Source organism: Danaus plexippus, chromosome 27, assembly GCF_018135715.1.
Source record: "Danaus plexippus chromosome 27, MEX_DaPlex, whole genome shotgun sequence".
Lineage (NCBI taxonomy): Eukaryota > Metazoa > Arthropoda > Insecta > Lepidoptera > Nymphalidae > Danaus > Danaus plexippus.
Window position 1 is genome coordinate 4,104,193 of NC_083555.1, and position 24,750 is coordinate 4,128,942.

Consider the following 24,750-nt stretch of genomic DNA (forward strand, 5'->3'; position numbering starts at 1 on the left):
ATATTTATTTTTAGTTAGATATATCGTGGAACTTTTATTATAATATTCAAACATGTACTGGAACATGTGATAGTTTTCTTAACCACACTCGACTTCTGGTCTCCCATTCATTTATTTTTTTACATGATAGTATCAATCTAAGTATAAGAATGATGACTTGCAAACTATACGTGTTTAGTTTGTGAATACTACTCAGGTTAAGGACTAAGGATACAGCGCTATGATGAACTTTAAATACCAATCTACTGAAGTAAAAATATAATCAGTCTGTCCCCGCTTCGCCACCTCCCTCACCTCGTCGGAGGCCTCCGCTGGCAATCCCTCTCTCATCCAAGACGTCCTAAGTCCGTGGTCCGAGCCTCACTTTTAGCAGGCGACCTTAGCCATTAGCCGCAGGGCTAATAGTAATACTCGTTACAAAAAAAAATATCAGTATCTGGAAACTATTTCTTTCATATCAAATCAGTAAATTAAGATTTTGAGAGAGATGAAACTTATCATTCCATGGATTCATAGTGCGTGTGCCGGGTCCATCGCGTCGCAGGGAGAGGATTTTCAACAGTGCCTGGGACTTGCGACCCAGGTGTAGGTTTAAGGGCCTCTATCTAACGCGCGTTAGTTAGGATAGAACAAATATAACAAAATCATAATCGAAAGTTTGTTAAAAAGATTTTTTTTAATAAATTTTTGATACAGATAAGATATGATTTGATACAGTGAGTGTGTTATGTATCAGAGAACGCTGACACAGTGCTTACTTTTAGGTCACACACGTTCGTCATAAGCACTAACATGACAAAATTACAATATTGGCAAAAATCGACGACGTACAGTCGTGACATTAATATAATATACGGTTTTAATAATTACTGATATTAATAGGATTATTATTCATTTTGTTTGAAAAGAAATTGAAATACTTTAACTTATATAAAGTTGTGTGCGAATAAGTTTAATGAACAAATCTTTTAATTAGTTGCTGCGGTGAGACTGAATTACTAAATATGACGAAAGTGTTTTTCACTCGACTGTACTTAGTAATAAAGAAATTCATATAAATAGAAGGGTCTTGTATTCCTCGTCAGAAACACAGCTTGATATTCTCTCTAACGGTGAGTGTATTTTATAAACGTACTTTATTTCTAAGGTTTTCATTATTTTTTCTATATTTGTTTTCAACTTTTATTCAAAATAGTTAATTTAAGTATTATTTTAATTTATTAGCAAACATTGTTTTAAGACTATTCTGCACATTATACTATTTTATATATTTTTCCAAACAGTACGAATGTTAATATTATTTTCTACTAGTCATTATTTTGTACATAACGTAATCCTTATTTCAGACTCTATCATTTGGTGACTGTCAAGATGTTCAAACTGGTTTCTCTGCTGTTAATACTTCCTGTTATTTACGCGCACGTGCGTGTGGACGTGACGTCGAAGGACGGCCAGGATGTGACCGCGTCCGGGAGCTCCGTGAGGACTGTGACGGAAGCGGACATGAAGACGTTCGGCTTGACGGAGGAGGTTCTCCGGAAATCCGTCTGGTCTTACTTCGGGGCTCTACCCGATAATGTGTTCTACAAAAGCCCGACCTTGTGGGGAGACCTCTATAAGACTTTAAACTGGGAGCCCGTGAAGATGACGATGTCGCCGATCAATACCTCCGTGCTCTCGGTGGCGATGGAACCGACACTCGTCATGACCAAACACTTTTTCAATAATAAAACCGAAGATTTAGATATTAAGACTGATATCAGTCAGACCTTCGTGCACACTGTGTCTGCGTCCTGGGACAAGGAGGGAGAGTTAGGCGTTGAAAAGATTCGCCACGGGTTTGATTTCGACACTGCCATGGACCAGGGGTACTTCTCTTTCCTCTCCAAGTGGGGCGAGGACTTCGAGAGTACCTGGCCGATGACTCTCCACACCGAAGTTCAAGTTACTTTGAAGCCAGACCAACATTTGATCGCCGAAGTTTACGCCACTAAGAGAACCGCCATTATGAGGGTAGACTTCGAGACCACTTTAAGTGGAACTGTGGCTATTAACTTCGATAAGGAGTACAAGGGTCACCGTTTCTGGTCGTTGGATATAAACACTCTCCTGCTCTCAGACGGTCTCAAGCGCTCCATGTACTCCTCGGAGATGTTAGAGCTGCTTCATTTCACAGAAGCTTCTGTCGTGTTCAAAGACGCTCTCACTCAGGAGATCGTGTCCAGGACTCCCGTTCACTTCCATTAGAACGATTAATGTATAATAAATAATTTTGCGTCACATTTTTTGTTATTTTTATTTGAGACTTCGTATTTTAGTTCGATTTGATAAATAACCTTACGCTGTGACGCCGACACTATCAGTAATGTGTTTCTAGTCTCGGCGTCAGTTCGTTTCCTCTTCCTCAAATCTCCTCACCGTTCCTGACGCACAGATCAGGAAGTCATCTTTTTCAGTTAACAACTACATTTATTTGACTAACAGTAAGAGGGTTATATCACAATAAAAGCTGCGTCACATTTTATAAATTTATTCAATAATTTGAGCCTTATCTCTAGAGACGTAAGATGGATTGTTCAATGATCAAATAAGTTAACCAGCTCTCGTCCGTTACATCTAGTATACAGCAGGTATAGCGTGTCCGTGAGTACGAGAACACTGAGGAAGAAGTCTCGAGCTGACGAACAGTGTTCTTACCATGAGTGTCATCGAGCACTACGTACGGAGCGTTGAGAGTTTTTCGTTCATATATCTTAACGTACATATGAGTGGAAAACTGAAAACGCTAAGTGTGTAGTGTGAGGATACAGACAGACAGCTTAAAATCGACCTTACTATCTGTCAGGAGTGTCGATACTCCCCCTCTAAGGTGTCGTCGTTCCCTCGCTCTATGAACATTGGACTGTCAATAAACTCTAGCGGCAGCAGAAACCTTACCACAAGTCTCCTTTCATCATTCACTAGCCTGAACGGATACCATCACGTGTGGAGTTCTATTAATAAACTCGGAACTGTCCGTGTGGAGTGACGGCTCGGACTCGTGGTAAGGTTGCGATAACATAATGTAACGTTTCTTTACGCTATCCTCTTAACCCTATAACAGTATTTAACTGACAGTATTCAGTATTTCCTTGAAGACGTTTTTATTATTTAATCTCTATATATATAACCCGTCATGTAGTTTGTTTGTAGAAACGGTAATTTTTCTATAACATTAAGTAAAATTCCCGATGTCTGTAACGAAGCGGAATATATTAAATAACACAAGATTTATAATGAAGAGATAAAGAGCTCGCTACAGGGCAAGGTTCGGGACAGCTGACTCAACGCGGATCGGATCAGATGTGCACCGAGACAGTCGGTCCCCGGCCGCCTGCCGCCGAGCGCCGTGTGTGAGGACCGCCTCGGATCCTGTACAGCATGAGGTCGTTTTAATACTATGTCGGTATATTGCTTTTAACCAGATTTCCTTCTCGTCATCTCTCCGTGTGTGTTTCCGTCCGCGTGTGTCCGTCCCGTCTGTCGTAACTCGTAAACTGAATCTTTCGCCGAGCAACGCCGCCGGGATGAGATGTTTTAATAGTCTTATTGATAATTTAAAGTGTGTTGAAGTGTCTTTGTCCTTATCATCTCTATGTTATGTAACACTATATGAGGCCGTGTCTCTTCTTGTAATCGTCCAGGTTCAATGACCTTTTTGGGCCGGCGTCCTTCACCTTTATGGTTATCTGTTTGGAGTGTGACGTCACCGGCTCTGAAACGAACATACATACATATGACTACTGCCCTCTGCATCGCACGACATCTACTACGAGTTATCATCATTAAACTATAAACGGACAGTTTGAACGTGTCTATAATTAAATTAACATTAATAAATGTGTCGGCTGGCGTGTTGTGTGTTGTGTGTTGCGTGTTGCGTGTTGCGTGTTGTGTGTTGTGTGTTGCGTGTTGTGTGTTGCGGGTTGTGTGTTGTGTGTTGCGTGTTGCGTGTTGCGTGTTGTGTGTTGCGTGTTGTGTGTTGCGTGTTGTGTGTTGCGTGTTGTGTGTTGTGTGTTGCGTGTTGCGTGTTGCGTGTTGCGTGTTGCGTGTTGCGTGTTGTGTGTTGCGTGTTGTGTGTTGCGTGTTGCGTGTTGCGTGTTGCGTGTTGTGTGTTGCGTGTTGTGTGTTGCGTGTTGTGTGTTGTGTGTTGCGTGTTGCGTGTTGCGTGTTGTGTGTTGCGTGTTGTGTGTTGCGTGTTGTGTGTTGCGTGTTGTGTGTTGCGTGTTGTGTGTTGTGTGTTGCGTGTTGTGTGTTGCGTGTTGTGTGTTGCGTGTTGTGTGTTGCGTGTTGCGTGTTGTGTGTTGCGTGTTGTGTGTTGCTTGTTGTGTGTTGCTTGTTGCGTGTTGCGTGTATACTCACTGGGCGCAGGGAGATCTATTTCTATGTTGATGTCGAAGTCGTGTAAAGAATACAAACTGCCGTCCGGCGGGAGCGGGCGGGGCGCGACCGGCCGCTGGGGGTAGTGAACAGGAGATAGAGCACATATAACCTTAACAGTGGTACTGATAACGATATTATATAGGAATAGTTAACAAAAACTGTAACATTTTGAAGCGACACTTATAATGTTAAACAAGGTTGCGTTTAACGTTCAACGCTCGATAGTTTGTCTTAAACAAACAATATGTGTTCACTAAAGCTCTTTCCTCCTTCCTATTTTCATCCCAACATCACTTCTCCCCACAGTATATATTGTTTAACAATTCTCTCTTCAACTTTTAAATAAATCGATTTTGATGAAACTCTGACAGACAGCTGATACAGGGAGTGATTTAGTTTTTTGAATTCTCTAAGACTTAGAGTTTAAGTATTATAAAAAAAATCTGTTTGAAATAAACTATTATTATATATAGAGATACTAAATTAAAATATACTAAAGTATATTCTGTACAGAGGGGATGGGACTTGGACTATATATATATCCTATCGCGTCTCACGTTCAGTATCTCTTCCTCTTTCTCCTTCTCTATTCTCTCTTCTTCGTCCTTCTGTTTCTGCTGCTCCGCCGCTTGCTGCTCGTTCTTCAGTAGTTCCTGTAATCGCAACACACGTATATAGCGTATAGTTGTGCGGGTCTCACTGCACGTCAAGCGGCGTGTCGTGCCTGCGATCTGCTCCCGCCGTGCGACTTGAAGTTCATGACGGGCTTGGTGTGTCTCCTGGTGAAGGGATCGTCCATCTTCTTCCCCTTCATAGCTTTCACCTTAAACGTTATAAAATAATATACATTTATATACAAATAAAATTCTCACTTATAACACGACAGCTATTTTAATTTACGAGTCAATTCAACTTAAGTTAAACATTAAAAAATATATTTTTTATATAGATAAAATATTATAATTTATGTCAGTCGTTCCCAAAGTGAGTCTCAATGCGAGTGAGCGAGTCAGAATTAAAATAGTTGTATTGTATAGAGCGCTGGAGGATTTCTAATTTCATTTAGCGAGGATAAGTTATAGCACTATTATAGTATGTGAAGAAATAATTTATTCTCAAGGCCAAAGGAGATGAAATAAGTTTGGGAATCTCTGGTTATATATATATAGTAAGGAACTTCACTAAAAAAATATACAATCAGTCCGCGAAAGAGACGCCGATTGACTTTTTCGGCTGCCGATATAAACCCGGCCGGCCACATACGCGCTAGCATTCAGTTTGGCAATTTTGATTATATTACTCTGTAAGTAGTTTACTTCACTGTGCCGGTGTCCAGTTCATTACGTCAGCGTTCCTTTGTTCACTTTAATCGACATGTCGGCTGTCATAGTGTTATTTTCTTTTTAATTCCTATATATATTTAGGGAACACACATTTAATTTGAACCGAACCTTTAAGATCCTGAACGTACCCGAGTGACGTTTGAGCGATGACATTTGTTTTGTTCACTTTTACGCGGGAAAGTGTCTGTCTAAGTTATTAGTGTGTTTGTATATTAAATTGAATTTATTAAAGGTCTATTGGTTTAAGGTAATAATTAGTTTGTTCTGGTTAAGGTTTGATTTGCTATTTAAAAGTACTGGCTTTATAAGAAAACTATATTTTGAATGATTTTGTTAGAATCCTATATATATATGTACATATATATACATACCTCCTCCATGATGGCCTTCTCGGCCGTCTCCACGTTGAGTTTCCGGTTCCTGTTGTTGATGTAGCTGATGCTCTGTATGGAGCTGGTCCTCGTCTTGTCCAGGGCGCTGGCTCTCTCTTCCAGCTCCTGAAGCTTGGAGTTTAATTCTAGAACCAATTCCTCGTCACCTCTGAAAATATATACAGATACATGTTAGGGTATGTTACACCTGTATATATTAAACTTTAATTTCAACTATAAGTCTAAGTGGCATGTATTTAAAAAAATATATATATATATATATATATGTGTGTGTGTGTATTACCTCAGCTGTGCTACATCTCTCTCCTTCATGAGCTGGGTTTTCTTCATGGCGTAGTTGGTCGGGTGCGACCTGAACCTCTCCTTCTCCGCTACAATCTTCTCTATATCCTCTTCCTGTGACATACCCAAATAAAATATGTGAACACTAACAAACAACGTATAACATGAACATTAAATATACAATAGTACTGTTATGTAACCTCCAGGCCACCACGACTTTTACATATATAAACAATTTCTTTTATAAAAAATCTAACTGTACATACATATACAATTTTAACATTAATTTATATGTATGTATATGTGTGCGTGCGCGTGTGTGTGTGTGTGTGCGTCTTCACCTTAAACTCGTACATGAGCGCGTCCTTAACCTCCAGTATCTTGTTCCTAACGAAGTCCATGGTGGGAGGCTTCTTGTTGGCCTCCTTGATGGCTCGATGCCACTTCTGGAATTCATTTTCTGTGAACTCCTGAAAAAATAGCAATAACAGTAAGATATGCGATACTGACACGATTTGAACTTAGAACATCATGCTCATATACACTGGCTGGTATATCAGCTGGTACCCCTGGAATTACGCTCCAGGTGCTGATGTACATATCTGATCGATAGGGTAACCCGCCACGCCGCCATAACACGTGGCGGGTCATACAAAATCACCTGTATGTATTACTCGCATACCTCTCATGGCATCACTACATGCTCCCTCCGTCGCGTCCGTGTAAATTATTCCTTTCGCAAGTATTTTTTAATCGACTTTAAATTTGATAATTTTATATAATGAGCATCCAAAGATGTAACTAGCTCGCTATAGCTAGAGTGTTTCATATAGTCCCGGTAGTTTCTGAGATGGTCGTGAGCAAACACTGTCAATATATCGCTGCCTGTGTGTGTGTGTTCGTCACCTGATTGCTCACGAACTCCAGTCTAAACACCCTGTCCTGCGTGCCGTGTCTCAGCTTGAAGCCCTTGTTAGTCCTCGTGTTTCCTAAGTTATACACCTTTGCCGTCTCGTATACATCTATAATTTCGGCGACCTGAAAATTATAACATAATGATAACTAACATCTTAACAAAAAAAGACACGCCTATAAATAATATTTTCATTAATGAGATATATAAAAACGTATGGAAGTTTAAGTCACTGTGTATCATATTCATTGACCCTATGTGCTGTTGTACACTCACCCTGTACACCGGGTTTCCGTTGTTATTGCCGATGCCGATACGAACGAAACACCCGGACACGACGCGCGAGAAGAAAGGTAAATGTACGAGACGCTCTAGCTTGAACCTGGAAATGAAGACAATTATGATTGCTGACACTCAGCTCGACTACAGGCTGATAGATTTATATGGTAACAGCTCAGATCTGCTTTCGATACATGTAGAGTAATTGATAGATTTTTTTTCTTATATATATACCGTACATACACTAAAATAATATTTTATACAATTTTTATCCGTCTGTCTGTTTGTTCCGGCTAACCCCTGAAATGGCTGGGCCGGTTTTGACGGAACTTTCATTGGCTGGTAGATGATGTAATAAGGTGTAACTTAGACTACTATTAATATTCTCTATAAAAGCGTTGTCACGCGCGATGCTTTTGTTTCTTTTAAGCAGACAGACCCGCGGATAACAGCTAGTATGCTATATACATTGTCTTACCACTCGTTATATATATATATATATATCATCACCCATCCCCTCACCTACTAAGCCTCAGCTTATTTATCTGTTCCCTGGTGTCCGCGTACTTCACTTCAACCTCCTCTCTCTCTCTCTTCTTCTCTTCTTCCTCGGCGTCTGATGTGGAGGAACTCGAGGAGCTTCTTTTTCCTGAAAACACATACACAATACAAATATATTAACCTCATATATGGTTACTGAGAGTGAGACTGAATGACAGTACTTACAGACCCTAATATAAGAAAGTGGCCTACCTACATAATACTTCACATATTATTATTTAAAAATACAGACCAAGTATAACTAATATATATATATGTATAGTATGCTGAACAATATATAATCATCGCGGCACGCTGTACCAACCCTGTGACTTGTCCTCGGAGTCCGAGCCCGAGTCGTCAGAGTATATGTCGGACGCCTTCAGCTTGACGCTCTGTTTGCTGGTGCCTCCTATTATTTCCGGATCCGCTTCCTGTGTTCAATTATACGACGTTTATATGAAATACTATTCACATAACGTATGAGACCGATGCGACCGATGCGTGTTGGTTTAAGAAGATTTTTGTATGGATTGTAAATAAAATTGTTTTTTTTTTAAATTAAATCTTATGCAGTTAGGTTACAATTAAATAACTTATATATATATGTGTATTGTAATCAAACTTTATATTCAAGTCGAGTGTGTTAGATCTGTGTCGGTTGAGTGTGTGTGTGTGTGTGTGTGTGTGCGTCTCACGTCGTCCTCCTCCTTCCTCTCCAGCGCCCTCTTTTTCTGTTTGGTCTCCACGTTCCTCTGTCGCGCGTCTCTCTGGGCCCTGAGCGCCGCCATAGCGTTCACTCTCCTGTCGTCCACGTTCCTCTTCCTCTCAGTCTTGGCACCGAACAGCGGGGAGGCGGACCGGTCCTGATCCCTCTCTGGAAGTACAGGTAGAGATGAAGATAGAGTAAATAGACTTCAAAACATATATTAAAATATTTATATATATATAAATATATATCTATATCATCATCGTGCCGGCATCACAGTATATCCACCTGTATCTTTTTGATCGTCTGTCACCTCCCCGGGGCTGGGCGGAGGCTTCTCTCTCTCTTTCTCCTCTTCGCGTTCCTCTTTCCTCTTTTCTTCTACAACAGCTTCTAAAACAATACACATGTATATTATAAAATTTTATTCAGTAATATCATATCAATGACAATCCTAATATTTCTCCTGTCAGTGTCATACATCCCGTCCCTCGCTCACCTCTCTCCCCCCTCCTACCCCGCCTCTCCCTCCGCCGCCTCCTCGCCTCCCTCCTCCTCTGCAGCTCAGTAGGAGACACGTCTCTCTCGGCCGCTGACCGCCTCGCTAGTCGCAGCTTGCGTTCTATCTCCCACCTGAATTATATTCAATATTAATAAACATGAAGTAATAAAAAACTTTCTTAGCCATGGATATTCAAACTTTACTAAGGTTCAGTATATGGATTTAATGTTAAACTTATATATTATGTGATTTTCTTATGAATCTGTGTGACTTCAATATCTGTGTGATGACGGTAGTGAACACACACACATGTATATATATATATATATATATATGTGTGTGTGTGTGTGTGTGGGTGTCTCCGTCATCAACCTCCTGCCGTACCTCGTCTTCATGAGATCTCTCCTCTCTATCCGTTTGAATATCTCCTGCTCCCTCTCCTTCTCGGACATGGCTGCTAGCCGGGCGCGGTCTGCGTCGTCTCCCATCAGGTTCTCGTCATATCTACAACACATTACACAATATTCATTAACAAGTAAATCAAAATATTTCTCTAATATCTGTTGTGGCAGAAAGAACTTTTTTGGTACATTTTTCTAAATGATAACACTTAATATAACACTATATATACTACCTACTATATATATATCTCAAATACACAGGTAATGAACTGATCTTGTCATATCTTGAGATAATTTTATATGAATATAGATTGAATGTGAATATAAGTCTCACCCATCATCAAATTCTTCTTCGGAGTCTATGGAGTCGTTGTCCGATGAGTGTGATGACACTTCACCTGGAATAATGGATATTCACTGATGTAGCAATAATGTGTGACCGAACACTAGCATCTATTTTTAACTACATACATACAGTTCAGAGTTTTTTTTAATTAAAACTTGTACTAAGAATGCTCTTATGTAGTTGCCATGAATATTATTAATATAGTTATTTTACTGAAAATATGTTTTTAAAAAATCAATCAAATTTAAATTCCATCAATGAGAGCTGGTAGTACAATTTGCAAAGTTACTGAAATGTCCTAATCTGGAGCTTGTAGGTTCAAATCCAGCTAATTTTCGGTATATATGTGTGTAATTGAAAACAGATTTTTCTATGATAAAAAACAAGACAAGTAGTTGGGGTGAACAAATGAAATCTAATTAAAACACAAAGAGAATAATACTTTTAAATATTTAGCCTCGGACCAATCTGTGACAATATCTTGAAAATCTAGAAAGCGCGTTGTGTAAATAATGAACAGAGCTCACGGTTCCTTGGGAAACCAGCATCCCCGAAGACCATACCAAGGTCAACAAATATTACGAGCTCACAAACGAACTCACTCGAAATAGGTTCGTCGTGGATTTATACGCGGCAGAAGTGGGAGCGAGAGGTATAACGGCTAAATCTCTAGGTAAGTCTCTCTATAACCTTCTCAAAGACTTGGGCACGTCCAGAACTCATACTTGGAACGTACTTTCTTTTCAAATATGGTTAGGTGGAGAGAGGAGCTTGGACAGTGGAGGTGGGCGTTTCATGCGCGTTAAGGTAGAGGCCCCTTAAACCTACACCTGGGTCGCAAGTCCCAGGCACTGTTGAAGCTCCTCTCCCTGCAACGATGGACCCGGCGCCCGCCAGGTGAATCCATGTGATGATGAGATTTTTCGTCTTCAACTTACCTTCCTCGGGTTCACTGTATGTGTCTTTCTTCTTTGACCCTGAGCTGTCTGTACTTCTACGTAGCTCATTATGTTTGACCTCCGACCTTTTGACCTCCGGCTCAGGATTCTTATGTTCCTCGTAATGATCTGATGAGCTCTTTCTTCTGGGATTCTCTGGTGATTTCTTTTTGGATGTATCACTGTGGGAATCACTGTTTGATTCAGAGTCCGATGATGATGATTTGTCTGAAATTATTGTAATAATATATATATGCTTTGTATGAATACTTCATATACTGGTTTTAGTAAGCAAAAGTAACACTTAGATAGTATTAAGTAAGATGAGACAAACAAAATCAACAATAAATAGCATTATTTTCAATACTTGTATCAAATATCATATTTACTGTTAACACATGTTTTGCTCTCTAATAATTTCCTACGCTATTAGGTTACTTCCGACATTCTGTTTAATGAGTTACCTTTACCACAAGTTTGAAACGTCAAACTGAACATAGTTCCCTAACATGATAGTATAAATGATTACTGTAAACTGTCGGTGTACAGTTTAAAATTAACTTGCGGTAATAGTATTGAAGACAATAGTTTCCGTGTATTAAGTATTTTCTAAAGACATTGAATATTAACTCTGTCGCCTTCATATTTAATTTCCTAATATATTAATCACCATTTTTCTTCTCGGTGTCGTCCCAGTCTGACTCGCTGCCCGATGTTTTGCTGTTCACCTTCTGTGCCGCTATCTCTTCCGGTTTCTTTTTCTTCTTCGCCAAGTTTAAAAATTGCTTAAACGTAAATATAGTTGCAGAATAACCAATGTTGTGTACAAAAACATATGGCTTGAGATATTTATGACGAAAAAATATATTATAACATATGAATGTAGCATTAAATAATTGGTTATGGCAGACAAATCATTTTCAAAGACTATTACTTTTTTTATGTTGACTGGATAATGCTTTACTATCATCTTAACTGTCTGAAGATGGAAATGATGTCTTGGTTGCAGACACATTATCTCACTATCAGCCTATTCACTCTTTTCTTGAAGACGCTCAAATCATAACTGACATAACACAGACAGAGGTAAACTGTGCCCGTGTCTTGCTGTTTTCAACTTAATTGATTTATGTATATATACACATACATATATCAATGGCTTTAATGCAGAATTACTATTAATTAAATATATGAAACAACTACTTGTTTTTCAATGAAAAGTAAATGATGTATTTGCTTTAACAAATCTTATTTGTAATTTTTGTAATATTTAGAATTGAATCTCTCCCATGTTGATGCAGCTAAGTGATAGTGTGTGGGATATTAATATACAATCAATAAGTAACATAACATCCATAAATAGTTTTTTACAACGCAGTTTTCGATATTATGTAAGTTTATGAACAAAACTGGCTCTCAAATCGATTTAAACGGTAGAAAAGTAGTTGAATCACTTGATTTTTGTGGTTATATACTAACGATGTTGTTATTCGACATATACCATTACAAGTTGGTAAGTAACTTGGACGAAAGATGCGTTTATAATATTTTCATGAGTCATGCCCGTAAATGCCTTTCGAACTACGGTATGCGTTTGAATTGACGAAAATTTTGAGTGTGTTTATTAGGTTTGAGTAATTTCTCTTACTACCCAATCATTTTGTGTTTGAAGATCATCTATGGTAATGCGCATTGGACGTAATGAGATCCTTCAGACATTGATCTTGGCCCAAATACGCAAGATATAAGAGGAATGTCGTATGAAATTTTAGGACGAAAATCTAACCTAGGCAATCATAAACTTACCGAATCTAGATCTGAACAGTCGCTGCTTGAATCTGAATCGATTAAGGGCTTATTTTTTCTTTTAGCCATTATGATAAACTTTTCACAGCAAAATACGTTATGAGATTTTTTCTTTATGTTGCTAAGCCGTCCGTCAACTACACAAGCAAAACGACACCAGTGTTGCCAAGTTTTCGATTCTCTAGTAAAAATATTATAGATCTAGACCTTCTATTGCGACTTCTAGTCCTTTACCAATGAATTAAAAATATGTTAAGTCACTGTATTATTTCATTTTAATAATTAAAATAATCAGACAGTAAATGTGTTGCTTTATTCATATTTTGTTTATTTACTTGAATAAATATTTTATGCCATTTTTGAATGAATCACTTACCATTCATAACGTCAAATACTATTACTACTGTCAATATTCAATAACGCTATCGTACATAAAGATAATTACTTTGTATGTATATCAATTTATATTTACCTTCTCGTGATTTCTACGTGACGCTCATTTTTTTCTTGTTATTTATTTCTTTTTGACTAATTACCCTATTTGTTTTTGAGTGTGTATTATTTGTTTACGCTAAATATTGACAAAGCAACAGTAAAGAAAACATTGTAACGGGTCTCCGTTACATTTGCTCTCAAAACTCTATTATGCCTCATGATTTGAAAGGTTTGGGTGTAAGGAAAGCAATTATGGTAAGTTAAACATAATTTCCGATACAGTCTATTGATATTTAGATATTGCAATCAATTAGAATATTCTCGTACTTTATTACTTGTTGTTGATGTTCTTTATGTTGCTCTAAATATTTACGTATAATGTCAGTGAAGATAACACTGTTCAGACCATTACTGACCTTCCTTAAAACTAAATATTAAAGTTAAAATCGTAGCTTAAATAGGGTATAGAACTGTATTTTCATTTATGGATAAATTTTATCTAATTATATTAAATAAAAACTTGAAGGCTCCCTTGTCGCCGACGCCATGTGCTGAAATCAGTGATGATGAACTGGTTTCCATCTCGGTTAGAGACCTGAACCGTCAGCTGAAGCTGAGAGGTTTGACGAGAGATCAGATTGTTAGGTAAGAACTAAGACTCGAAAATTAATAATAAACGAATTATTGGAATATCATGGCTTTTAATGAGAGTATAGAATCTGTATAATAAGTAAAATTATAATAAAATAAACATCTTTTACTAAATGACTATCAGTTTGTACACAGTACATTAATATTTATCTTAATATTTTTGTTTATCCATTTTCATCTCTGTTTGTTCTGGCTTATCTCTGAAATAGCTGTAACTTTGACATGAAATATTAAAAATAAAAAAATGATTTTCTTTAGAATATTGTTTATAATTGCAAAATTATATAATTAAAGCTAATATTAGATTTAAAATTGATAACAATATTATTTGTTTATAATAATTTTTTTATATATAATATATTTATCAGTTATATAGTTAATTAAATCGGGACTGATGATAAAGTGCTTATTAGATTCAGATAGTTTAGAAGTAAATATCACTTTAAGATCAAATATTTATACATACTTTAATGTTACAATAGATAATGATTGTAATTGTTGTTTATAGAATGAAGCAACGTCGTCGTACACTCAAGAATCGTGGTTATGCTGCCTCGTGTCGGATCAAACGGATAGAACAAAAAGATGAACTGGAAACGGAGAAGAGTCAGGTATATGACACTATATTCATATACAGGTGTACACACACACATGCAAGTAAATCCACTCACACATACACACATATATATGAAAAGGTTGTATTATATTTTACCTTCTTTCATACATATTTTTTGTACTGGCAATTTTTATTTTAACAATTGCATAGTTTTCTAAAGTTCGTCTTTAAAATTGTCATTGTATTTACATAGGTCATTTTTATTAATTTATCTGATTTATTACAATGATTAGTAAAACTCTAATATATATATGACTGATGTATAATATATCATACTCTTTGTACAAGGAATGGCATGACATGGAATCAATGCAGGAAGAAAATACAAGAATACGAGAAGAAATCGAGGCTCTGAGAAGTAAATATGACGCTTTGAAGAGATTTGCACATATGAAGAATATACCACTGCCCTCGGAACTGGAGATGTGGCCCTGAGAGCCGCATGATGTGTTGTACGCTGAATATGTAACAGAATTAAAGTTTTGATCTTACTCTCAAAGATTCTTGAACTGTATTAATTTACTTTTAACAATAATTTTAAGTACAAAAGTAATTAATTAAATATTAATTTATATATGCTAGTGTTTTTTCTTTATATAAATAAAATTTCCTTTATTTATGTAACTCTGTGTTTATATTTACTAAAAAAGGTTAGATTTAATTAAAATATACCTACATATATATGAGGCCGATGATTATACATGTCATTTAACTGTATCTTAGATAATATAATTTAATTTTCATCAGACTTATACATATTGTGATACTTTTCACTTATTAAAACGCTGTAGCAGCAGAGAAAGTAAATTGATAACATTTTTTAGTTTACAACCTTTTGCTACACTAATCTAATTAATTTTATTACGAAATACTTAGTTTGGGACAACTTGTGACTTGAAATTGCACAACCATCGCCTTTGTAAATAAAAAATCTTTAGTCATAAAAGTCTTCAATTCAGTCTTTACAATAACGTCTACCCTAATTTTTATTCCGTGTCTAGTGATTTCCAAACTCTCATAACAATTTCAAATTAACGAATTGATTAGAAAATTCATCAGTGACTACTGACTTTATAATGAACATGACATCAGTTGACAGATAACTGATTACAGGTGTCAAATATTGTTTATAAAAAAAAAGTTATAACATTAGTCTTAGTTTTACATTTTTTATACAGTTTATATCTCCTATGTTTGCATTTAATTGAATTTGTTTTGTTTTAGATCTACTAACATATGTAGTTCCTAATTGTGACTTCAATCACGACTGTTAAATTTTATTTCATTCAAAAGTCAATCCCGGATCGTGTCTCCTCCATTCTACATGACACTGGCAGAATATACTGTACACCGTACACGTCTCTCCACGGATAAATGCCAATAAAATAATCTTCTAACATGTTTAAATTAAGTCCAAAAATTTTAAAATAAGTAAAACGTTTAGGAACTGGAATGAAAAAAAAACGATTAAGTTAATATTAACAGTGAGTGATTTTAAATATTTAGAATTATAAGAATGTACTGTAGTATAATTCCAATCACCATTATTATCGGTAGACTTAATAGACAAGATGTCTATTTCAGTAATGACAAAAAATATAATGCTCCTAACTATTATTGTTATGGTTGTCTAAATTAATTAAAATAAACCAGTGAAAATGTTCTTTTTGTTTCGACTTGACTGTAGCTGTTAGCCCTAATGGCCTTGACAGCGTCACCGGGAGGGGTGGGTGGCCCGATGGGACCTACCCGTTAAATTGGGGCCTGATGGGCCCGGGGGGGTTACGCCCTTTCAAAGGGTGCCTCTAAGAGGCCGGACCTCAGCTTAGGACTTCGTTGAAGCGGAGGATAGCATCGGATGTTGAGATTGTATGACGCCCCCCGACGGCAGAACGCCGGAGCGACTTTCAAGAAAAGGTACCTCGTCTTCGTCGGCGAAGGCGGTGTGTGTTGGTATGGTAATATTGTGTAGTGGGGGTATTTGTTTCTGTGTTGTCGATTGTTATTTTATCGTCAGGGTCTAAGACGACGTCTTTAGGACGCCTCTTACCTATTGGGGAGTTGGGAGATGGGGAAAGTCGCACGCTTTGACTATTAGCGGATTGGAAAATGTTCTTGTATTAAAGATTATGAACTTTTTTCTTTTAAATAAATTAACGGTTAAGTTATATTGTTAACTTATTATTTAAGCATTTACTATAAAATAATCGAGTTTAAAATAGTTAATTACTAAGATAATACGCAAAATACTATTATTATTGATTTAATTGACTAGTAGTTAAGTAATTTAAAAATTTTATAATATGAAAAATCATATAAATGATACTGTAAAAACTACTACAGAAACCATAGATGGTTTTCACCCAGCATATTGCCAACGTCCATACCACGTTGAATACAACGGTTCTCGTCCGATCACCGAAGTTAAGCAACGTCGGGCGCGGTCAGTACTTGGATGGGTGACCGCCTGGGAACACCGCGTGATGTTGGCTTTTTGCTGTCTATACTTCCCATGGGTACTTTTTACTTGTTTTATATAATCTCATAACTTACCAGTAATCCTTACCAGTAATCAGTAAATAATATATAAAAAGTTGACCTGTTTCTTAGGAAAAATAAGATGTCATATATTTATAATCAGAAGTGGTGACGAGATGTAAAATTATTTTAAAGATCTTACCGTGTTTATTAGCTTCACTTTGTCTTATAGTCAGTGGGTACACGAGGATGGTCATGTCCCTGCTCACTTGAATGTGGATCTTAGACATACAAATGTCTACATACAAATAAATGTCTTGCTCCAAAGCTCCTACTCATCATGTTTTTGGAGCTGTAGAGATTCCTATACTCCACTTCAAAAGTCCACGAGGTCCAATTCGCATCACTCTACCAGCTTTCATTGGAATCACTGCATCATAGGGCTGTAAGGTTTTTCTTGCCTTTGGGAATCATACCAGAAGATTTTCATATTAAAAATGATATTTCTGCTTATAATTGAATACCTTTATGATTATTGTAATTCTCTAAAGCTGCTCTCAGAGGAAAAACGTTATTTAATTTTTTTTTAACACTTCTAAGATGTTTTTCACCAAAACTGGACGTTTTTATGAGTCGGTCACAAGTTCAGAGCGTTGAATAAAGCGTTGTCATGAAAACTTGATGAAAATGGATTTTGGCTGAATAGTTTGAACATATTAGTTTTTAAATGCAATTGTAATATTTGCTCTGACATATGACCTGCCGATTCCAATTAATGAACAACTGTAAAACATATACTTTATAAGTTGTATGTTAGTGCATATAATAAGTTATATTTCGTACTTGAAATCACATCTTATTCTTTTGAAATAAAGGATGTTCTTTGAACCAACCTCTGGATAGTTTTAAGTCTCTGATTAACTTGAGACAAATTTCTTATTTTATGGTATAGTCCTAAAACTTCAATATAATATAGAATAACACATATTTTCATTTATTTGCACACGTCATTGGTAAAATGTCAATGTTTGTTCCGACTTACCCACAGTCAAGAGAGCCATAAAAAGACTCTTCTCGTTCGTATTAATAGTTATGGCGTAAAATTCTCTGCTTAACTTTTGCGGCAGTAAAGCTCTCTGGTCCCCACACAAACCGGTCTAGACAAAAATCGGTAAATCCTCAATATCTCCTCCATCTAAGCGTAATGGGACATTAGGTCATAAGGCAAAGAAAAAAGCAACACTGCTGGCAAATTTTTCTTCCAAAATCCACGTCTTAGCAATCGCACATTACCTCGCTAACTCCATTGCAAAGCTTTTATGACAGAGTTTGTCGTTACAAGTAAATAGATGCTGGGAACTCTGCGTAGTCGAGTCGTGAACAAATGATAGTAGCCCGAGTATTATTCCAGCCTTATAATTGAAAACAAGTGCTAGTTGTATCCGAATGTGTCCTTGGAATACTTTGACCGCCTTCAAATTGTTACGTGTTGACGTTTCCTCGAACATTACCTTTTGGAAGTTCAATCAGTCATAAGCTAAGATAGCTGCAAGGACACTAGTTGTCTATGAAAACTGCCTAATACTGTACACCTGGACAGATTCTTTGCCCATGTAACACAAAGGTCCAGTCTCGTAGGAAATGCTGTTATCACCTGACTGCTTTGGACTCAGTGGAGAGACGTTCAAAGAGGCTTGTCGATGATTACATCTTGGTCAAAACCAGTCCATCAAGCCTTGACTTTTGAGCATAGACATAAAGTGACCAGCCTCTCGGAAAGCGTGCGCAAGAATTTCACATTTCAATTCGCCCATTCCATTTCTACGACAGACGCACTACAACCAGATTCACGGTGAGTTACTATTCTTTCTCTGGAGACCTTCCACGCATCCGGAAGAAGTGACACATATGGGGTTTTCCAATAGGGACGCTTGAACTTTGACAGCTGATTGCGGCCATGTTGTTTGAGTGACAGCTGTCAAATGCAGTGTGTTATATTCATTCCGTCCTCCCAAACCACCATGGCAGGTTACAGTGTCGAGCAGCACGTGCAAATCATAAAATTGTTTTATGAAAATGGGTCTTCAGTTCGAGCAACGTTCCGCGCACTTCGCCCGTTTTACGGTCGCGATGATCGTCCTGCCGAGTCGACTATCCGTCGATTGGTGGACAAATTCGAGTCAACCGGGTCAGTTAACAATCAGCCGGTTCCCGTGCGTCAACGTAACGCGAGATCTGCCGAGAATATCGCCGCTGTGCGCGACAGTGTCCTCGAAAACCCGCGGCAGTCAATTCCGCGTCGCGCACAGGAACTCGGCCTTTCGCAGACGACAACTTGGCGAATTTTGCGTTGTGACTTGAGCCTGCACCCGTACAAGATCCAGCTGACCCAAGAGCTCAAGGTTAATGACCATAGACAGCGCCGTGTGTTCGCTGACTGGGCATTAGAGCAGTTGGAAGTTGACGCCGATTTTGGCAAAAAAATCATCTTCAGCGACGAGGCGCATTTTTGGATGAATGGCTATGTCAACAAGCAAAATTGCCGTATTTGGGACGAGACCAATCCACACGAGGTTCACCAAGTGGCAATGCACCCGCAGAAAGTGACTGTTTGGTGCGGATTTTGGGCCGGAGGCGTGATTGGTCCGTATTTTTTCGAAAACGATAATGGTGTGGCTGTCACCGTCAATGGTGAGCGATACCGGTCGATGATAACCAACTTCTTTTGGCCTGAAATCGAGAATATGGATCTGGACAACATGTGGTTTCAACAGGACGGCGCTACGTGCCACACAGCACACGCTACGATGGAAGTTCTGCACGAGCAATTTCTGGACATGGTCATCTCGCGCGGAGGCGACGTGAACTGGCCACCGAGATCGTGCGATTTGACCCCGCTGGACTTTTTCTTGTGGGGTTTTCTTAAGTCGCAGGTCTATGCCAACAAGCCGCAAACCACCGATGCCCTCAAAGTCAACATACGCCACGCCATCGATCAAATACAGCCCGATTTGTGCGCCAGAGTCATCGAAAATTGGACCTTTCGTGTGCGCGCCACCAACCGAAGCCGTGGCGGTCATTTGAATGATGTCATATTCCATACATAATGGGGTCGATAGACCTTCCAAATAAAAAAAATATTTCGCAAATATCTTTCCTACATGTATTTTTTTTTGCATTTCAAAGATCAAGCGCCCTTAATGGAAAACCCTATAGAAGCTGTCCCTCTGAACAGCAAAGGATGCGAGCAGTTTTCGCTGAGCACGAGTTTCCTATCATAAGTTGTGTATCTCAAACCGCAAAATTGACTCGTGCTTTCACCTACCGTTTCATTTCTACCTACCAACGTGTGGAATACCTTAAAAGTGGTATATCTGGATCTATATATGACGTATGAATCGGATATCGCTTGTAATAATTGATAACCGTTTTAAATTTCATGGTTGACGATATCCCCGTATTGTATGATCACAGTTGTGGTCGAAATGTAATTAAGACCTCAATAACGAAGCGTTCATTTTAATGTGCTTTGTGTTTAATGTATCAGTTTACATTGAGTGTGACGCAATTTGATAGTTATTAGTTTACAGAGAATTAATTAAAAATATATTATCAATATCGATAAATACTGAATATATGTTAAGTATTAAACGTCTGCGTGAAGTGACGAGAATTTTTACGCTTGACCTGTACAGTACTCCTTATTGTGAGTCTTTAACCCGATGATTTATGGACATAGCTCGTTAGTCAATAGTAGATATAAAGGGTTATCTGTAAGTAATAATGAACTACTTACTGCATCTCCGTCTTTCATAGGAAGTACTTGATAGAAGAGATGAGTTTTTCAATTGGAATGTTGTCAAATAAGTCCCGCAACTTAAGTTCTGGTTGTTTAAACATGTTATGTATGAATTAAAATGATTGTATTTATTCTTTATAACTTAGATAATATCACAATTGGAACGACTAACCTCCAAAATATGGCTACAATAATATCGTTGTAGTTATCGTCATTGAGTATATCGTGGCTTTACTGTACTGTGTTACTACGATACAGATAGTTTGTTCGTTTCTTCTTCCTATATCCTCGTGAGTTACCTTCAATGTGTACGCGAATAAAACTTAAATAAGCGAAACAAATAAAAAATTCTATTTTCAGATATTAACGTTATTTTTAATATACTAATTAGATTTTTATTTCTATTGTGCCTTTATTAATAAACAAATCAAATTTTTTGAGAGGCAAAAGAATTTGATTTGACAGTTCAGTTTAAAAATCCACAATAAAAGCTCTTTTCAAACAATGAACAATCTCCGTTGTAAATGATTATAACATTATCTTTGTACGTAAGTGAAGCTAATTGTGGGCGATAGTTTCTTTTGTTGCAACTAATTTATTTATTTATTTATTTATGGATAACCAACAAAAGATACATTATTTACAGCTTTTTTAAACATGAGCTTACAATATATAGTTTGAATGTTCTTCCAATTACAGGTCATCACAACGTTTAATATTAATTATGTCAAGTTACACACTTTAAGTGAATCATTATAAATTTCCAAACATATCATAATCAAATCAAATATTCAAAATTACAATGTTCGGCCAAAGTGTAATGCCAAAATTTAGAAAGAAAAAAAAAGTTATGATAAAAATAATGATAACAGTAAAAATAATGTAAATAACAGAATGATAATCAGATAAAATTTTCAACACTTCACAAGTAAGTGAATGTTTAATTATTAAGAATAAATCAAATAACCAATTTAAAATATTAAAAACATCAAAAATATTCGTGACAAAATGCAATACCGAAAGTAATATTGTGCTATAAAAGAAAAACAAACATTCAAGGACCTCGATCTACATTAACATTAACATTTATATGTAATATGGTACGAATTGTAGTATAATAATTCCAACGTCCATCCTTGTAGCTTGACTTTATTACCTCAAAGAAGTTAACTTCAATAATAGTGAAGAACCCACCACGGTCGGAACATTTATTTTCAATATTGTAGAAACTTCTATAGTGTTGTTTAGACCGAGGTGCACTGTTACAGTTGTTCAAAAGAAGTAACGAGTTCCTTGTTCGTGTAATATAAAGTAAGGAGAGTTAATAATTTTATGTTATCAAATATTACAACTAAATTTTGAAAAAGAAAATTACAAATAATATCGTTTGTTTGTACTTAATACAATTTAAATGGCGTCTGGAGTAAACATTCAACCCGCCATTTTGGAAAATCATATCAAAATACACACTTATCAAACTAGGAGTATTTAAAACGGTTAGTTCAATAAAATGTTTACAAATTTGTATTACTTTAAAATGGGGATTACACAGTATCAAATATAGATCGTGTTGTTTTGTTGTGGCGTTCTATTTAAAGTTCAGGAACGTATATTGTACATGTTTCATAATAATTGTAGTAATTTTTGTGTACAGCAGTCGCCAACGTCCATACCACGTTGAATACACCGGTTCTTGTCCGATCACCGAAGTTAAGCAACGTCGGGCGCGGTCAGTACTTGGATGGGTGACCGCCTGGGAACACCGCGTGATGTTGGCTTTTTGCTGTTTCTATACTTCCAATGGGTACTTTTTACTTGTTTTTTACAATCTCATAACTTACCAGTAATCTAACTATTTACGCGACACGAAAGATTCGATTCCTGCAATTAATGTTGTGGATTCATTTATAACAGAATTATATTAGACAGGAATAAGATATCGATTTGTCTGCTTAATTGAAGGAGTTTTAGTTTTGTTGAAAAACAGGTGTTACATATTTGAAATAAGAATATGATACGAGATGTCAAATTACTTTAAAGTTACAGACGATTGTAATAAAAGGAATCCTTTTCTTTGCATTGGTTCAAGTTATCGCTGGAGGAATCTCAAAACTTTGTGGTTTCTTTGTAGAGAGGCTCTTTTTTTAAATTAGGATACACTTTCCATTATTTGCCGGAGAACATGTGCTAGTAATCATATTTTGTAATGTCTAATCTACTTCATTACTTCGCAAAATTTTAATCTCAATCAAAATAACTTTTTTGTAATTAACTGATGGTTACGTCAAACCAATCAGTTAAATCCCTGAGAGCTGGTTAGTATATTTATAATATATAATTCGTATCTAGTTAATGCCATTAGTGTCTAACCGCATCCAACACTAGGGATACCGGTGACGTAGCTGTCACCTGTCAAAAGTATAATTAAACGTTCAAAATTACACGGGATTGGTTTAGGAACGGATTTTTCGTTTAATAATGATTTTATAAACGCTTAATCATTCCTGGTATTGTTATTATCTCGTACATGAAATACTGGTTTTATTATTCATGTTCATAATAGATAGAATTATCATATAATGCGACGGACACGTTCAACTTCTTCACTCACAATAACTTATTTTCAACTAAAGTCTCTCTTGTTTAATTAACCCTTACAACGAAACAAATTTATCTAACATTCAAAATATTTAATTTATCCGTAACGAAGACTCCCAAGTTGCAACACACAATTAATTACATCAGCTTCAAATATTGATATTAAACAAAATTGAATTTGATAACGGATATAAATTTACTGATAAACTTTCAATTGAATCGAGTTTTGTGTATCCTGTTTGTTTAATACAAAGTTTATTTAACGGCTTTGTTCGTTAATGTTCTGATTGTGAACAACAGGATATCAATATATTTTGTATTAAGCGCCGTAATTAAAAATAGAGCAACTAATATAAAACGAAATTGCGCTATTAATAAATAAGGAGTTGATACACCTGACGGTAAATTGTTCTTGGACGTGTATGATTTAATTACAGATGCGACCTTTAGAGAATTGGATGTTGCCAAAAGGATGGTTGGATGGAATTGACGAGAAAATTAAGGCTTTCATCTTATAATTGTAGGTGATAATGTAATATTGGGCACCATTAAAGTCGTTTTCTTTATGAGTTTTTCTACATTAAGTCCATCAAGTCTCTGGTGTTACCGTTAGTCCTAAATTTAAACAAACAACAGATGAATAGTGTAAATGAAAACCTACCATTTGTTTCTATTGTATTGTTTTTCATTACATTTCAAACAGTAAAAGGAAACAATGTTATTAATTGCTATTGATTTCGTCTGATTGAACAACCAAGACGTCTTCAAATTTATTGTTATTAAATTTAACTTTATGAACAGTCAATAAAATGGCGTCCTGAATGCCAAATCTGTATATATATTTTTTGAATGGAATTAATTAATATTTTCACAATGGCACTGAAGAATCATTTGTTACGGGAATATTTGACTACTTATATTTTGGTCTTGGAGATTTTGATAAAAAAGATATTTATTTATTTGAAATAATGCCTTTTCTTTGGTATGGGTGGACAAACGAGCGGATAATCTAAGTCATGATAGTGAAAGATATACTTAATGTCTCAAGGACTTTAGAAAATAGAGAACAAACTATAAGATTCACTTGATGGGAAAAAGGATATTAGGATTTCTGGAACTATTAATTATAGAACTAAAAAGCTTCTGTGAGAAGGTGTTCCGCTTCGGTAGAACCAGTCTCATCTAGACTTCACAGACTAAGCTAGAGTCTACGAAATTACTTTTCTTGGAATCATAAAATGATTGCTTTTAACTAAACATAACACCTGTCGATGTGGGTATATAATGATACTATAATATT

At 36.6% G+C, this 24,750-nt stretch overlaps 3 protein-coding genes and 2 non-coding genes across 5 annotated transcripts; 4 read left to right on the top strand and 1 right to left on the bottom strand.

Moving 5' to 3' along the window:
• Positions 1-1,351: 1,351 nt before the first annotated feature.
• LOC116775600 (uncharacterized) lies at positions 1,352-2,450 on the top strand. Its single transcript, XM_032668520.2, has one exon. It carries the CDS (start codon positions 1,372-1,374, stop codon positions 2,245-2,247), a length of 876 nt encoding a protein of 291 aa, XP_032524411.2. The 5' UTR covers positions 1,352-1,371; the 3' UTR covers positions 2,248-2,450.
• A 64-nt stretch (positions 2,451-2,514) lies between these two features.
• On the bottom strand, positions 2,515-13,036 carry LOC116775599 (RNA polymerase-associated protein Rtf1). Its single transcript, XM_061525162.1, has 19 exons — positions 12,874-13,036; positions 11,738-11,852; positions 11,068-11,295; positions 10,118-10,181; positions 9,767-9,886; positions 9,380-9,513; positions 9,169-9,273; positions 8,870-9,048; positions 8,497-8,605; positions 8,154-8,280; positions 7,629-7,734; positions 7,346-7,477; positions 6,781-6,909; positions 6,441-6,553; positions 6,137-6,305; positions 5,147-5,245; positions 4,980-5,075; positions 4,402-4,495; positions 2,515-3,754 (listed from the first exon to the last, which is right to left on the bottom strand). Exons 1-19 carry the CDS (start codon positions 12,940-12,942, stop codon positions 3,648-3,650), a joined length of 2,295 nt encoding a protein of 764 aa, XP_061381146.1. The 5' UTR covers positions 12,943-13,036; the 3' UTR covers positions 2,515-3,647.
• A 266-nt stretch (positions 13,037-13,302) lies between these two features.
• LOC116775630 (transcription factor MafK) lies at positions 13,303-15,151 on the top strand. Its single transcript, XM_032668550.2, has 4 exons — positions 13,303-13,563; positions 13,835-13,953; positions 14,468-14,570; positions 14,864-15,151. The coding sequence occupies exons 1-4, from the start codon at positions 13,519-13,521 to the stop codon at positions 15,008-15,010; spliced, it is 414 nt and encodes a 137-aa protein (XP_032524441.1). The 5' UTR covers positions 13,303-13,518; the 3' UTR covers positions 15,011-15,151.
• Positions 15,152-16,948: 1,797 nt separating this feature from the next.
• Positions 16,949-17,067, top strand: LOC116775805 (5S ribosomal RNA). Its single transcript, XR_004353867.2, has one exon. It is a non-coding gene; the product is annotated as a 5S ribosomal RNA (ribosomal RNA).
• A 5,444-nt stretch (positions 17,068-22,511) lies between these two features.
• On the top strand, positions 22,512-22,630 carry LOC116775806 (5S ribosomal RNA). Its single transcript, XR_004353868.2, has one exon. It is a non-coding gene; the product is annotated as a 5S ribosomal RNA (ribosomal RNA).
• The last annotated feature ends 2,120 nt before the right edge of the window (positions 22,631-24,750 follow it).